Source organism: Ambystoma mexicanum, chromosome 3p, assembly GCF_040938575.1.
Source record: "Ambystoma mexicanum isolate Mex_15411 chromosome 3p, UKY_AmexF1_1, whole genome shotgun sequence".
Taxonomy (NCBI): domain Eukaryota; kingdom Metazoa; phylum Chordata; class Amphibia; order Caudata; family Ambystomatidae; genus Ambystoma; species Ambystoma mexicanum.
Window position 1 is genome coordinate 280,903,237 of NC_090925.1, and position 15,255 is coordinate 280,918,491.

At 44.6% G+C, this 15,255-nt stretch overlaps 1 protein-coding gene across 1 annotated transcript in view; it reads left to right on the forward strand.

The window, feature by feature from the left end:
* Positions 1 to 15,255, forward strand: part of COL20A1 (collagen type XX alpha 1 chain) — a 686,383-nt gene that overhangs the window by 458,499 nt on the left and 212,629 nt on the right. The window contains exon 26 of the mRNA XM_069650801.1: positions 6,397 to 6,539. Within this exon, the coding sequence (XP_069506902.1) occupies positions 6,397 to 6,539 (143 nt within the window). The remainder of the gene's footprint in view (positions 1 to 6,396; positions 6,540 to 15,255) is intronic.

The window sequence follows — 15,255 nt, forward strand, 5'->3', positions numbered from 1 at the left end:
CTTCAGAGACTCCCACCCACCCAGATCTCCCCCAGTCCCTGTGCAGTCTCTATGGGCTCCCTCAGTGAATATGTCTCTGCACAATGTATGTCCACCCTGAGTGTAAATGACTCTACGCATGTGCGTCCCTCCTTAGTTATGTTCTATTCCTCAGTGTGCCTGTGCCATTCAATGTATATGTCCCTTCTCAGTCTCTATCTCCCATTCTTTTTCCATGCGCCTCCTCAATGTCCCACCCTTTGCAGGGTGTGCCTCTTCCACATTGTGTATGTCCTTTCTCGTGTCCATACCCACACGTGCTATACATTCCACTTCTTGTGCACGTGCTTCCTTATTGGGGTACTCCCTCAACCGTGGATGTGCTTCCACTTAAACGGAACATGGTATTGCTTGATGTGTGTTTAATGAGTAAGCCAAACATTCGGGCTCCATCCAGTAGTCCAGAAATCCGCAACATGCAGTTCGTACTACTACTCTCATGATCCCTCACTATTGACCATATGGGTGTGCACTGCTGGGAGTTGTAGTCCAGAAGATCTTGAGAGCCAGAGGTTGCAGACGCCCTCCTGAAAAGTGGCACCTCAGATTTTGAGTGATTTCTCTTCAGCTTACTTGGTCCCTTAAAGGCAAAATGAGTTAAATGAGGTATCCACAGAAAAAAACGAATCCAATAAAATAGAGGAAGAAATTGCTGCATTTTTTTGGCTGATTTCTTTCGAAACGTTTGCACTTTACAAAAAAAAAATAGTTGGGGAGTGTGTTAACAGTATATCTTGAGGCAGCGGTGGTGGGTGGAAGGAATGGGGGTCTCCCCCGCATTCTTTTTTTTTTCAAGTGCACAAAATCCCCCCAAAATATTTTGGTAATTTGTCCCCAAAAAATGGGGTCTTTTCTTCTTCGATTTATTTTTCTTCGTTTTTTTCATGGACAACCCCGGTCTAGTCCTTACAGGGGAGACACAGAGAATCCACTTCAGGGAGTATAATCCTCTTGTCCACCCATTACAGGTGCAGCATAGCTACAGTAGGCCGATCCCAGGTCTAAATCACACCAGTACTCGACATCTTCCAGAGAGCAACATGAGATGGGCCTACCCACCAAAGGCCCATGAACGGTCATCGGAGGCCCATGCATGGTGAAGAGGGAGAGGATGGGAGGGTTCTAGCGTGGATGTAGTGGGAGGTAGAGCGCTATGGTTGGTAGGAGTGAAAGGTGTGAAGGGTGCACTTTGGGAGTAATGAGTGAGGTTGAGGAGGAGGGGAGGTTGAGCCTACCTGTGAGGTCGTCTCGAGGGAGTGGCACGTCCGTGGATGGTGAGGAAGAGGAGGGACTGGGAGATGCCTGCACTAGCCTACTAAGAAAAGGAAAGGCGAGCCTGGTGATGTTCGTGAATACCAACTTTATTTTGAGCTGTCTTTGAATGGGGGCGGTGGGGCAGAGGGAACAGTTAAAATCATAGCGTCTTTGCTTGCACTGTAAGAAGTAATGCGTCCTCTTCCACAGAGTGCAGCGAAGACCTTCGTTTTATCTCACATACTCCATTGCCTACCACACAGTGGCGCAACACTGTTGAGCTGACCGTCCTTCAGCCGAAATCCGAAATCTTGGGCTATGTTGAACAGTGGCAGATTTAACGCAAAGGGCACAGTGGGCAGCACCTGACAAAGGGCCCTAGGTTGGCGGGTCATGGAGGCAGAGCTTAGGGTGGGCTAAGTTAATTTTGGTTACAAGTGCACAATGGCGAACTTTCCAGGCAAAAGCCTTTTTAATTAAAGTTGACTTTATTACAGTTACCTGTGTTTATGGGTCTGACTAACTGGAAAAAAACGGAGCCTCCTCAGCAGGCTTTCCTATCAATGTTAATATTAGATGATCAAGCCTGAAACTAATAGAGAATTACTTACAGCTTATCAAGACCCACAATTTCCTAGAAAAATGGCTCGAAGAAGGTTAGTTGGATCCAGTGTTTGATGACTAACGCAGATGGGTACGTGGCAGGGCAAGTCTTAAAAAGAAGAAAAATGGGGGCCTTATTAACATGGGCAATGGGAAGACATCCTAGGATGTGACATAATTTCTACAGCATCCAGATCCATTTTTCTGCATGTCCCCAGTGTACTTACCCCACACATGTGAAATATCATTAAACATCACAGATGCAATTAAAAGAGTGAGCCTAAACTATAGTGTTGGTACATATTAATAATAAAGTGTCCATTCATATATTACACACCACAACATTCTCTTGGTTTACACAGGAAAACCTGGCATCCAGGATGGGCAAAATAAATGCATAATCACATTCTTTTGCTTGACCTGTTTCTATAACAATGTTATAACAATGTTCTGTCATGTTATTGTATTATGTGATTTGTGTACTTTTCAAGGCATCGCTAGAAAACAAAGTATTTAACCTCTTGACTCCCAAACATTAGCAAATACGGATATGAAGTATACCCGGGTAGATATGTGGTCAACGTCTTACATCTCTGCCTGGGACAACATCCTGGCTTTGCTACTTAAACAAAGTGTGTAATCCTGGGCAAATCATGCAATCTCATCATGCCTGATCGACCAACATTGGGAGCCCATAAAAGCAATTCAGTTTCCAACTTTTGCTATGAAATAAAATCTACTCAAGAGTCACTGAACTCTAGTTAATGATAATTATTGGTTATTTAAATAGTGTTTTCGCCAAACCACTATACATAGAACATATTCACATACACTTATCACCCAACCAATGTTGGTACTGATTTATCGACCTCGGAAGGATGACAGGCTGAGTTGGCCATGGCAGTATTAGAGTCTTTGACCTGAAGATCACACACAAATCACAGAAGTAAGCACTCAACCCACTCAGCCAACTTGTTACATATTAATAATATACTGTTCATTCATATAGTGCACAGCATAAATTTCTCTTGGCTTACACATGAAAACCTTGCATTCAGGTTGGGAAAAATGAATATATCACATTCTTTTTGCTTGACCCACTTCCATGATGTACACATATTGTGAGGTTAAATTACTATGTGATTTGTGTACTTTTCAGGGCGTCGCTAGACAAGTGATTATTTAACCCTTTGATTACCAAACCTTAGCAAATACTGATATGAAGTATAACTTTTAAGATATGTGGTCAAGTTCTTACATCTCTGCCTGGGACAAAATCCTGGTTTCGCTATTTAAACAAAGTGTGTAATCCTGGGCAAATCATGCAATCTCATCATGCCTGATCTATCAACATTGGTAGCCCATAAAAGCAATTCAGTTTTCAACCTTTGTTATGCACTCTCAAGAGTCACTAAACTCGAGTTAATGATAATTATTGGTTATTTAAATATTTAAATAGCTCTTTCACCAAACCACTATACATAGAACCTATTCACATACAATTATCACCCAACCAAAGTTGGTACTGGTTTATTGACCTCAGAAGGATGAAAAGCTCAGTTGGCCTTGCCAGTTTTAGTGTCTTCGACCTGCCGATCACACACACATCTCAAAAGCGACTGCTCAACCTACTGAGCTACATTGTTACACATTAATAATATACTGTATATTCATACAGTGTACAACAAACTCCTCTTGGCTTACACATGAACACCTCTTAATGTTAATACCAATGATGCCATAGAGTAGCAAAGGTCAATGTCACTTTTATAATGTTATTTTACGTAATGTTTCTCATGTCAAACCATACCATTGGAATGAGGGAGTCGGTAGGTCTTTTGCTGTACAGGGCCTTTAAAATCCCAGGCAGGCCACAAAGAAAAGTCTAACAGTCAGCGCCTCGGACTCTAAAGAGTCCTAACGTGTTATTTCAATGTGAAGTGTATAAGTTATTGTTATGGAGCTTAAAGTGGCTTGCAAAATCATTTTGCCAAGGGAAGGTGGCCACCCCCTATGTGGTGGAGGGGCAGGAGGAGGATGGTTGACAGCGTGGGGCACAAAGGCTGGGAATGGAAGCCCCCAAGGCATGGGAAAAGATAGCCAAGGAGTGCAGCTTGGATGGAAAAATCTGGGAAATCTGGGAAGGGCTCTAGAGGACTGGAGTTGTGGGTGGCAGCCAATCCCTTCTCCTAAACGGCTCTGTCAAACTCCTTGATTTATGTATTACAGTTTTACAGATAACTATATGAGAGATAATGGAAGCAGGCGGGCCCTCTGCATCCTCGCTTCTGTAGCACTAAGGTGGCCCTGTTAACCAGGCTTGGCTCATGTGACCCCTAAGGTAGACAAAAATGGTTCAGTCCACAACCTCCGCCATGACAATTGCACAGCCGGTCAAGCTAACTGGCAGTGTAAGAGAAAGCAGCCAGGGAATGTGGTGACACAGTGCTGCAGCCTTTGTAGGACTTGGGCTCGTGAAAAAGCCCTGCTGGGTCGGTGGGCATACTGAAACCAAGCCAAAAAATGGAAATCCCAAAAAGAACAGTCTGCAGTGGCCATACACAATACAGTGCAGGCTGGTCACACAGATCCTAAACTGGGCAATACAGAACCAGGTCCAGGCTGTCATACACACAGAACCCAGTCCAGACTGGGCATACAGACACAGGGCCAGAGTGGGCATAAGTGGCCAGGGAGCGCATGGAGAACCCAAGCAAGGCTGGGCATACACAAATGAGTCCAGAGTGGTCATACCCCAGAAGCTAAACTAGGCTGATCCCAGTCCAGGCTGGGCATACACCCATAGCCCATACAGAGCCCAGGTAGAAGACACTGCAGGTTGAGCCCACACAAGGCTGGGAAAAAAGAGTGGGGTCCAGGCTGGGCACAGGGAGCCCCAGCAAGACTAGGCACATAGAACACCTTCCAGGATGGGCATATAGAACCCAGGCTGCTACTTACATGGTCTGAGTAACACACCCTTATAGGAGGCAGTAGAACGGTTGGGGGGATGCATAACGCACAGGTGCTGCCACAAACCTTTTATGTGTGGTCTTTATATGAATATCCAAGTTGCATTGTAAACTGCAACAACACACACGTGTTAATGAAAGTAGCAAAAAAGCGAAAGCATGGGTATACTGGTTTCGTGCCCAGCTCCCCTGATTTTGAACTGTGGCATGCTGTCCCTGACATTGCAGGGACTTCATTTTCATCTAAATAATTGTATAGCAAAATCTAGAGGTTAAGCAGTACTACAAAATATTTTTGTTTCTATATTTTAACTGGATGATGCATATTAGTGGTGTTGGTTGTGCCCACTGAGCTAATGCATGTTATTGACCTGCGTCGGTTGTTCACCCAGAGGCTTACTGACTGCCTCAGTAGTACACCTGTGCCCCGGTCGCCCGCACGCCTCAGCTGTGGTGGTGCATCGGGAACTCGAGGGGCTCTGGAGCACATCATCTTCCTGTTTTGAGAGACGTGGCTCCAGGCTGGATGCTGGCATCTGGCAGGAATAGGATAAGAAAGATATACTCTGCCAAAGTCAGTTTGGCTGGGAAGGGGTGAGGTAGGGCGGCCAGGCCGGCACAGGGGCCCACTCGCCGTTTGTCTGCCTGGTGAGTGTTAAAATCCGCCTCTGATGTTGACTCAACCTGGCTAACCTACAGAGCCATTGCCGGACAGGACAGGACACGGATGTTAAACGGAGAGTGGGCTTAGCTGTTAGCACCTGTATTCATATGCATACATTTTTAGCCAATTGAAATCGTGATGTGGGGTTAGTACTTGCATGCCATAGGAGCGATTGGAAGGGTAGAGAGGGGACAGGGGACCGCTCATTCTCACAGTAGTCCTTAAGTGGGTGATTTCAGACTTAAAGGAGAGTGAAACTGCACTAGAATAGTCTCATTAGAAAGTGTAAAGAAGTTAGATGCCCCCCACACAAATACGTTTGCCCCTACCCCACTCTCTGTGAAGTTAGCACCTCTCCCAACATTTGAAGGGTTAGCTCCCCAATCCGAAATATGTTTTGTTGCGCCCCCACTTCCACATAGCATCTTCAGACATCTCTTGTCTTTTTTTTTACCGACTCGTCGTTCTCTTTGTTCTTCCTTTCTTTGTCTCTTCCTTTTATCTTTTGGCTCTTCCTTTTATCTCTTTGCTCTTTGTCCCTTCTCTCGCCCATTACATTGTCTTTTTTCACACCATTATCACTGTTCCCCCATGCCCAGATCTATCACATTTTCTCTACCTCCATGTTTACTTTCTTTATTCCTCCCCATAACTCCCCACCTTCCCCTTTTCCCCACCCCCACTTAGTTTCTGTTATTCTTTTTATTTCCATTTCCCTCTAGTCGTTTTTTGTCTTTCTCGCGTTCTTTGCACCTTCCATTCTCTTGTGTCCTGCCCTACCCTCTCTCTTTATTTCCTCTTATTCCTACACTATGTTCTGTCCCGCCCCACGGCTTGTCAGTAATCTGTGCGTTTGCTTTGCAGGGAGGTGCACCCGGACGGACTTCCGCAGGAACACACCATCAGCTTCCTTCTGCGTCTCCTCCCAGACAACGCCCCCGAGCCCTTTGCTGTTTGGCAGGTGGTCGATGACGATTTCCAGCCGCTCGCAGGCATCGTCCTGGACCGTAAGTGCTCACAAACTCCTCAAATGCACTCATAGTAGACAGCATATCGGTGCAAGGCACAGGTCCGGAAACAAGTGACGGGACTCATTAACAGACGCAATGGGAAATGACATCACAGGAAGTAATCATACCTTACAGGGAAATAAGAAAAGTTAATTGAATTGATCTTCCTGTTCGAAGAAAGTGTACATGTGTGAAATGAGCAGTTGTCTTTCATAAAATGTATCATCAGTACCCAAAAAATAACGCAGGAGCAGAGATTCAACTTTTAACGTTGCTAGCTAGTTGTAAAATGTGTGCCTCTATCATGCCCAAGACTTAGTATTATAATATGAGACATTTCCCACAGGTTCTCATCACTCTGACCTGGTCGCAGCCTTGCCACTAAAGTACTATTAGCACAACTAGAGGGAGTTCAGTAGCTTATTTCTGACTATCAAATCCTCAAGCGGTGGGCACCGACCACCTGCGTGCCCTGAAAAGCTGCTCTGCATCCATACCTCTACACCTGCTGAGTGGCCAGGGTGGGTGAAATCAGGAAAAAGAAGAAAAGAAAAACAGATTTTTCCCTGTGGACATTTTCACATAGAACCAAAAAATCTATTTGAAGGCAAGTTAAAAACAATACACAGGAACATTTGCTAACACATTTTCATATACCTTTGCCCATAATATGCCAATGTAAAAAAGGTCATGCTGATTGTGCCCATAATATGTCCATGCTGGTGATCCTATTTATGCTGGTATTGCCACATAAGAACATACTTATGTTTGCATTGCCCATAATGGAAGTAGATACTATAACAACAGCTGTTCATGCTGGCTCTGCCAATATATACTAGAATCCCCAAATAAGAACATACGCCTGTTGGCTTTGCCTTAATGCCAGTATAAAAAAGGCCAAGCCACAGTAAAAAACAGGCCCTTGCAGGCTACACAAATGCGTCCAGCCCATATATGAACACTCATCATGTTTTATTTGCCCCTAATGCAAGTAAGAAATGCTAAGCCACTGAAAGTAATCATTGCATGGTGGCCTGCACAAATGCCCAATGTAGGAAAACTCATGGGGCCTCATCACGAGTTTGGCCTGGGCCCTTAAATGTGGTGGTAACGGTATTAATGCTGCACTTAAGGGCTGGCCAAATCACGAGTTGGGCAGAAAATGCGCTTTTTACCACCAGCTTTTTGCAGGAGATAAAAATGTAAATTTCTGGACAGTTTTTGGCCGTTTTCGGTGCTATTACCGCTGGCTGTAATGGCGCTTCTGAACGCTGTTGGGTCCCCATGGGGATTTTCTGCCACCCACAACTCGTAATCCCGTGCAAATTGTGCCGGACCGAGTTGCGGCAGCGCTATTAGCATTAGGCAGTATCCCGGCAGATTTACCACTGGGATACTGCTCAACTTGTGATGAGACCCATAATGTTTCCTTTGCCCTTTATGCTAGTACAACATGCCATACCACAGTAAGAAAACATGCCCTCCTGTGTCCCACATGAGAACATTCATGTTGGCTTGGCCCTTCATGCCAGTACAAAATTCCATGCCACAATATAAAAAGACACAGGCTGACAGCCCCATTGTAGTACCCTCCCACCACAGCAACCGCTCCTCCATGTAACAACACTCATCAAGATGGCTTTGCGTAAAACTGCCTGTAAAAATGACATGCCTTTGACGAAAATTGTTAATGCTCTAATGCCCCCATGGGCCCCACACAAGCACACACTATTGCCCTGGTCAGACACACACACACACACCTACCAGCCACGCACTCATACAGCTTCTCTTTCATTCACATGAGCACCCAGAACATTCACTGTGCATTCTCACTCACACGCACACTCACACACGCTTAACACTGCATTAATTCATATGCATGAATTTACAAACAATCCCTCACATGTATACATTCATTCATATAAACATACAATCCTTAAGCACACAGAGACACAGATAAAAATGCTTTCTTTTCCTTTCGTGTTTCCATCCCGGCTTAACAAGACAATGCCTACTTAGCTGCTTGCTATGACGTTGGCACCCATGCTCCACACTGACCGGAACCAGGAACCAGGAAGTAGGGAGAGATTCCTGGTTCCTGACATGTGCAGAGTAGTCGGAGAGCAACCCCTGTTAGCTTGTACTTAAACACATTCTAGTTTATCGAATGTGCTTTGAAATAAACTTTTTGCCTATTAGATTTGCAAATGTGTTTAGGGGAAGGAAAAGCATTATTAATATTCTGAAGAAATCAACAAATGTACTGGGTGTTTTCTTTCACCATACTGCACAGTATTTAACAGCAATCTCACCTCATATCTCACATGTTTGCTTTCTTTTTTTTATCTACAATCCTAAGCCCCAAAACATACATTTCTGGATATGGGCCTGAGTTTAAAGCTATAAAACTGAGTTCATATCCCGAATAAAAGCTTGATGCAGGATTGCAATGTATACATACAGCTGATTGGAAACCCTGCTCACATATTGCGTAAATGCACACCATCTATTCCTGACGTCCTGTGTAGACAGATGCCTGCCTTCAAAGATTGTGTTGGAGGACCTTCCACATTGACATCTGTAAATGCTCACTCAGCACTGCTGAATAGGCATTTAATTATTTATTTATTTACATACACAGTCAGTCAATAAAGACTTTGCATATCATAACACATCAAATCTAAAAACGTACACAGTTTAAAACAGCTGACTGTTCAGAACTACACAATTAAAAAGAGTAGGCATTTACATATTTTGGATGGGCCTTGCCCGCTCAGGCCCTATCCTGTCTACACCCCTGGGGGGTGACCCGTCACCAAATTGTGGCAGAGTGAGAGGCGTGGCTGGTTTTCCATAGCGGGGTATCCCAGATCAATCCCATGTGATATGATATGTTATTTATAACGTGCTTAATACCCAGAGGTTTCTGAACACGGACCCAGGGATTGAACCTGTGTTACTCCATGGTGTCTTGCTTCCAACGCAAACGCGTTACCCCTGAGCTATCCTCCCGAGACTAGCAGTTGCCAGCCTGCCAAGAGCCGGGAACAACCGCACCAAGTTTTTGTGCACCAGTGGAAAGAGTTTCCATACAAACCACGCCTTGATTTATGAAACAGAGGCCTTGCACTCAATGCAGATTGGGGGAATTTTGCTGAAACAATTGCCTCATGGATAGCAATCGCCATTCTTATGGTGAACCTTTTTGACAGTCAAAAATGTTTTTTTAAAAGATTAACTAATTATTTAAGCATATTTTTTTTTCTTCACGAAAAAGTAAACTAATTTGCTAAACTGTCTGTGTTTCGAAATCATTGTGTCTTTCCACAGAACATGCCAGATTCATGGGGAATAACCCTTAAAAACCTGATTCGTCTCTGCTCCACTAAATGAAAGAAAAAACACATGAAAATCGCAGACCCCAATGCTATGGCTATAGTTGGCTATCTAGGCGTCCGCTAGGGGGCAGCATTGCACCGCGTCCGGTATTAATGTGGACACTGTTGACAGTACACCCCGTTTCAACACCGCCAGTTCGGCGCGGCCAGTTCGGCGACAGGATGTTTCGGCGCTGGGATGTTTTGGCGCGCCGCACACCAGTGCACATCGCCTGCTGTTTAGGGAAACGTTCAGTGCAGTTCACTGAAAGTGCGAGTGTCAACTTTTGCACTGCACTGAACGTTTCCCTAAACAGCAGGCGATGTGCACTGGTGTGCTGCGCACAGGGCAGATTAGATCTGCCGGGCTCACGAAGGTGGGGGCTGTGCTGCTCGGAGCAGACTGCTCCGAGCAGCTAAGCCCCAACCTTCGCAGGCCGGGCTGTGTAGTCTGCGCAGCTGTAGTGCCTGCATGAAGAACTCGCAGGTTCCGAGCCGAGCGGCCGGCTCGGCTCCTGCGCCGGCCACGCCGAACCGGCTCCTGCACCGAACCGGCCGCGCCAAATCATCCCGTGCCGAACCGGCCGCGCCGAAATGTCCTGCTCCGCACTATTGAACAGCAATTTCTAGAAAGTAAATAACACTTAATTTACCCTGATGTCGCTTAAAATATTTCTGAATATATTGGGGCCTTTATCCACAGGGAGCCACTGTGGTTTCCGTGGAGTGAACGGGTGGCGTGGGGCTGACACAAGTGTGCTGTACTGCATATATCATGCATTGTATCTAAAACTAAGGGAATGTGTATAACTTTCTGCAATGTATTGGTTACGCATTAAGGGTTTACACTGGATGGAGTTTAACCTGTACAGAGCGGTAAAAGATGGCCTAAACGCAAGGTGTAACTTGATTACACCTTGCTTTACCTCTGCATCCTATTTTACTCCTCTTCCAAAGCGGAGAAAAGGCATGCAGCATTTGCATCTCCGCCGTACTTTCCTCCTCCGATTTAGAAGAGCACAGCATTTTATGCCTGCATAAGATTTTTACGCATGAAAGCAACTACTATGGAATCCACTCCCATTGGCAGCTGTTAATCAGCAGGCAGATTGCATAGAAATCAATTAGTAAACACTGCCTTCAAATTGTAACTGTCGGACACTATTTAATTTTTTGCAAATTGGTGGGTAGAAGTAAAGAGTAAAGGCATGCTCACCTTGTTTTAGTCTATACTTTGTACTCCGCCTTGCAAAAGTTGAAAATTGCAAACAGGCGACCGAACAGCATGCAAGTGCAAATGTTGGTGGGCTGCTACGTGCAGTTTGCATTTTGTTTAAATGGCCCTGTTCCAGTGCTGTTAACGACACATAGAAGTGCTTTGCCTGGCATTTCTTTGTCTAACACATTTCCTATTATAATACTCTATCAAATTGGCAAGTGTCATCATATGTTAAGATTAAGCTGTTCAATGTCTTACTTGACGCCGCCTAATAATCAACCAGTCTTGTAGCAGGAAGTTAGCATTTAATTAATCTTTTATGATGCGCTTAATACTGGAGACAGTCTCTAAGCGTGGGACCAGGATTCAAACCGGAGCTGCTCTTCATTGTCTTGCTTCCGAGACAAATGCGTTGATCTTTGCTATCATTCCCACCCAAATCATGAGGAAAGCTCGAGTACTTCTTTCACAGCGCATTCAAGCTTTTTGCTTGTCCTGTCCTGGCTTCACTTACTTTTTTTGATTAGTGGTTCCCTATCCATGGCTAAGTGATTACTGAGCTCAGGAAGCCTGAAGAGATAACAGCCGAAGCAAGGTGTGGTGATCATTTAAATAAAATGTTTGGATCCAAGGATGAAGCAATCTGTGTGTTTGTAAAGAATCCCAGGAAAATTTGCCTGTAGTGACCTCTGATGATTGCTTGGCATCCAAATGTTTCCTTAGAAGGCAAAATTGTGATTGTGTGTTTCCAATATTCCTAGAAGAGAGGACAACCTGCACCCTAAACCTTGGTGAAGCCTAGACAAATCCCAATACCCCAACCCCCGGTGATTGCTGCATATTGAACTCGACAGCTTGAACTCTTGTAGGGATAGTCCACCAAGGGCTTGCTTCGTTTGCACCCCTCACATTGGGGAATTGGAAGGTTAGACAGTATACCAGCAATGCTGGAGAAATGTGGGATGGAATGACAGCAGACCCATATCTTTAGGGCATTCAATGACCCCAATTCAAAGTGTTATGGTACAGTCACTTAACACTTACAAAAGTTCATCACACATCTTCATCAGGTAATGTCAGTTAAAAAACTTCAAACGCCTTAGGAATTGTAGATATGGACAGTATACCATCAAAGTCGGATGCATGTGCAATGTAATGCCGCCAGACTCATATGATATGATAGGTTATTTATAACGCGCTTAACAGCCAGAGGTTTCTAAGCGAGGGATCGAAGCTGCTCCATATCATCTTGCTTCCAAGGCGAGCACATTGCCCCTGAGCTATCCTCCCAAGACATGAAACGTTACACAAAATGATCACTCATACACAACTTTATCAGTGAATGAACTACAGTGAATGGACTTCAAATGCCTTAGGAATTGCAGTTTGGACATCATACCATTAAAGTGGGCTATATGTGGCACGGAATGGCACCAGCCCCATGTCTGTAGGACATACGATGACACTAATTTCAAATGTTACAAAAATCATTACATAGAAAACATTACACAAAATCGTCACTTGTGAGTTTACATTATAAATTGGATGATGTTGAGACTATCTTAACTCTAACTTGGCCAACCTTCGGGCGCAGAAGCCGCAGATAACCCAAACTCTCCCAGTGAACCTAACTTGGCAGAGTCACAACCTAAAGAGCTGACCTTTCCCATTTATAAAGGTACTCTCCATTTGTTCTGCATTTCCTTCTTCCTGTAAGGCAAAGATGAAGAGATATTTGGAGAAATAAATTGTTTGGATATTCCCTCATTGTATGTTATAAAGTGTTTATTGCACCTTTACACAGGAGCACTTGCACATTGGGGCCAAGTACTCAAGTGGTTTTGACTTAGTCTTGGAACACTGTATTGACTAACTGAAACTCAGTGAATTCCTTTCAGTGCCCCCTGCTCTGCAAGGTGGCCTACCCCAAGGTTTTGCAAATATCTGCAGGACCTTATGACCCCCCCCTAGCACCTTCAATTCTATTTGGACAATGTCCATATCTTTATTCACCTGGATCCAAACTGATGAGCACCTGATCGGGTTTGGCACCTTCTTCCACCACCTTAGTGATGAGGCTGGAGGAGCCTGCCTGCTCCTTTCCCCTCTCTGGATAAATATGTTTGAAACATGATGGCGCCATTTCCTCTTTACAGCCATGGGCACAGACTGTCATACTCTAAGTTGGCCACCAAGGAAGTGCCAGCATGAAGACATCAGCACAGTCACCGGCAGGTTAGATTTGTGGTGCCTTCTCAGGATTCAAAGGAGGCAGTATATTATATTTCTGATTTGCTAGCCTTACTAGTGTTTTATGGTGTCAGATAACCCCAGTGAGAAGAGCTTCAAGAAGTCATGACCTCAGAACATGGCAGCCTTTTTGCATCATCCTTTTTACTGCAAGATCAACATGAGAGTAGGAGGAAGATTTCTTAGATTGAAGCACCTGCATCGAAGAGCTTCACCCAAGAATCTGTTGCTTAGTCTGGTGTGAGAACCAGGCCTGTCATGCCCACCAGATGAAAGGATCCCCTCCTTCAAAGAAGGTGAGTGGAAAAGGCATCTTTCATCATCCGCTAGGCAAGGTCTACAGGTTTCTGCAGTATCTCTCCTTCCGCTGACCTCTGTTAACCCCAAATAATGTGTACAGTACTCTCTTACTTCCTAGCTAGGCTCCTGCTGGATGCACCCAAATACACATGTCTAAAAGGATATACATTTGTACGGATATGCCCGATGGATATTCCTGAAGCATGTCAGAAATAACTTGCTCTGCCAGATACAGGTCCAGGTGAAAGGAAAGACCATATCAAGCAATGCCATCAGCCCCTTGCATTATTGTTTCCTTTCCATAGTATCACCAAGAGGCTGTTCTTAAGGAGTGGAATGATCTGGATATGATCTGTTTTCCAACATCTGGATTCAATAGCGTAGTCACCGGCCAATCACATCCAGCACTTTTAAAGCATCAAAAATAACGTTTGTCCTTTTATTATGGATGGAAGGGTTCTAGTGCTTTCGGAATGTATTATGTAGCTATAGCATTCTCTCTGAGGTGGCTTTGTGTCGGTTGATCTATGCTGCCTTTCTGTCACAGGCCATCCTGAAAAACAGTTGCCATCCTTCTAAGCAAATGAGGGGGGCCCAAAAATGACTGAGCTTTAAAGAAAATATAGGTAGGCAAACACAGTGGCTTTCCAATATTGCATTTAATCAGTGAAATGGGTTTGCCTTGGCTTCAGTTGCTATGCGGTATGGACTGCTTGCTTCTCAATCAGGCAATCTTGACAAAGCCCAGTGAGGTTGGCAATCATGCCCTGCAATTCAAATTCCAGCCCATCCATCTTCTTGAAGTTTCCCGTCAACGTAGACTGTGTTTTCCAGACCTGTGCAATACCCCATAAAAGACTGATTTCATCTCTGGGTAAGTGGGCCGCATATGCAAATCAACTTCAGGTACTTCCCTCTGGTTCAAGGACCTGGGTAACAAGACCAAAAGGAAACATGAAGCCTACTTCCTTAAGACATTAGGGGAGATGAAGCTGAACGGTGTGGCCAAAAAGAGGTGTGGTTTGCAACCTCATGCACCGAAGGAGAGTATCAAACAACTTGTGCGTAGGTTCGTTAAGCCTTCTTATGGATGCGCCCTAAATTGAGGCTGTGTACAAGTGATGTTTGCCAATGGAACCTGTGCAATGTGGTGGTGTGGTCATGCGGACTAGTGAGCAGTGATATTTCTTTTAAGCAGCTTCCTGTCATGTGTGAGGGTTGATTTTGCATGTAGTTTAGAGTGGTAAAAGATAGAGATGTGAGCGTGGGAGAAAGAGATGGTGTTGGTTGGAACCAATGAGATATAGGAGATAGAGGTGTTTGCCATTTTGGGGGAGACTCTTTGCCATTGGCAAATGCATTTTGTAAACCGAGCAATTGTTATTTGGCTATTACTTGAGCTCAACCATATTTTTAAGACTTCTGTGCTCAGTTGTGGGACACTCAAGTCAGGGGGAAAACACTTTTTCCAACATAAAAGGCACTCAAATTGTGAGGTATCCAAGAACAATTTCACCATGGACAATGTTGACAGGGGATGGAATTTACTCAAATGTGCTTCCTGGCA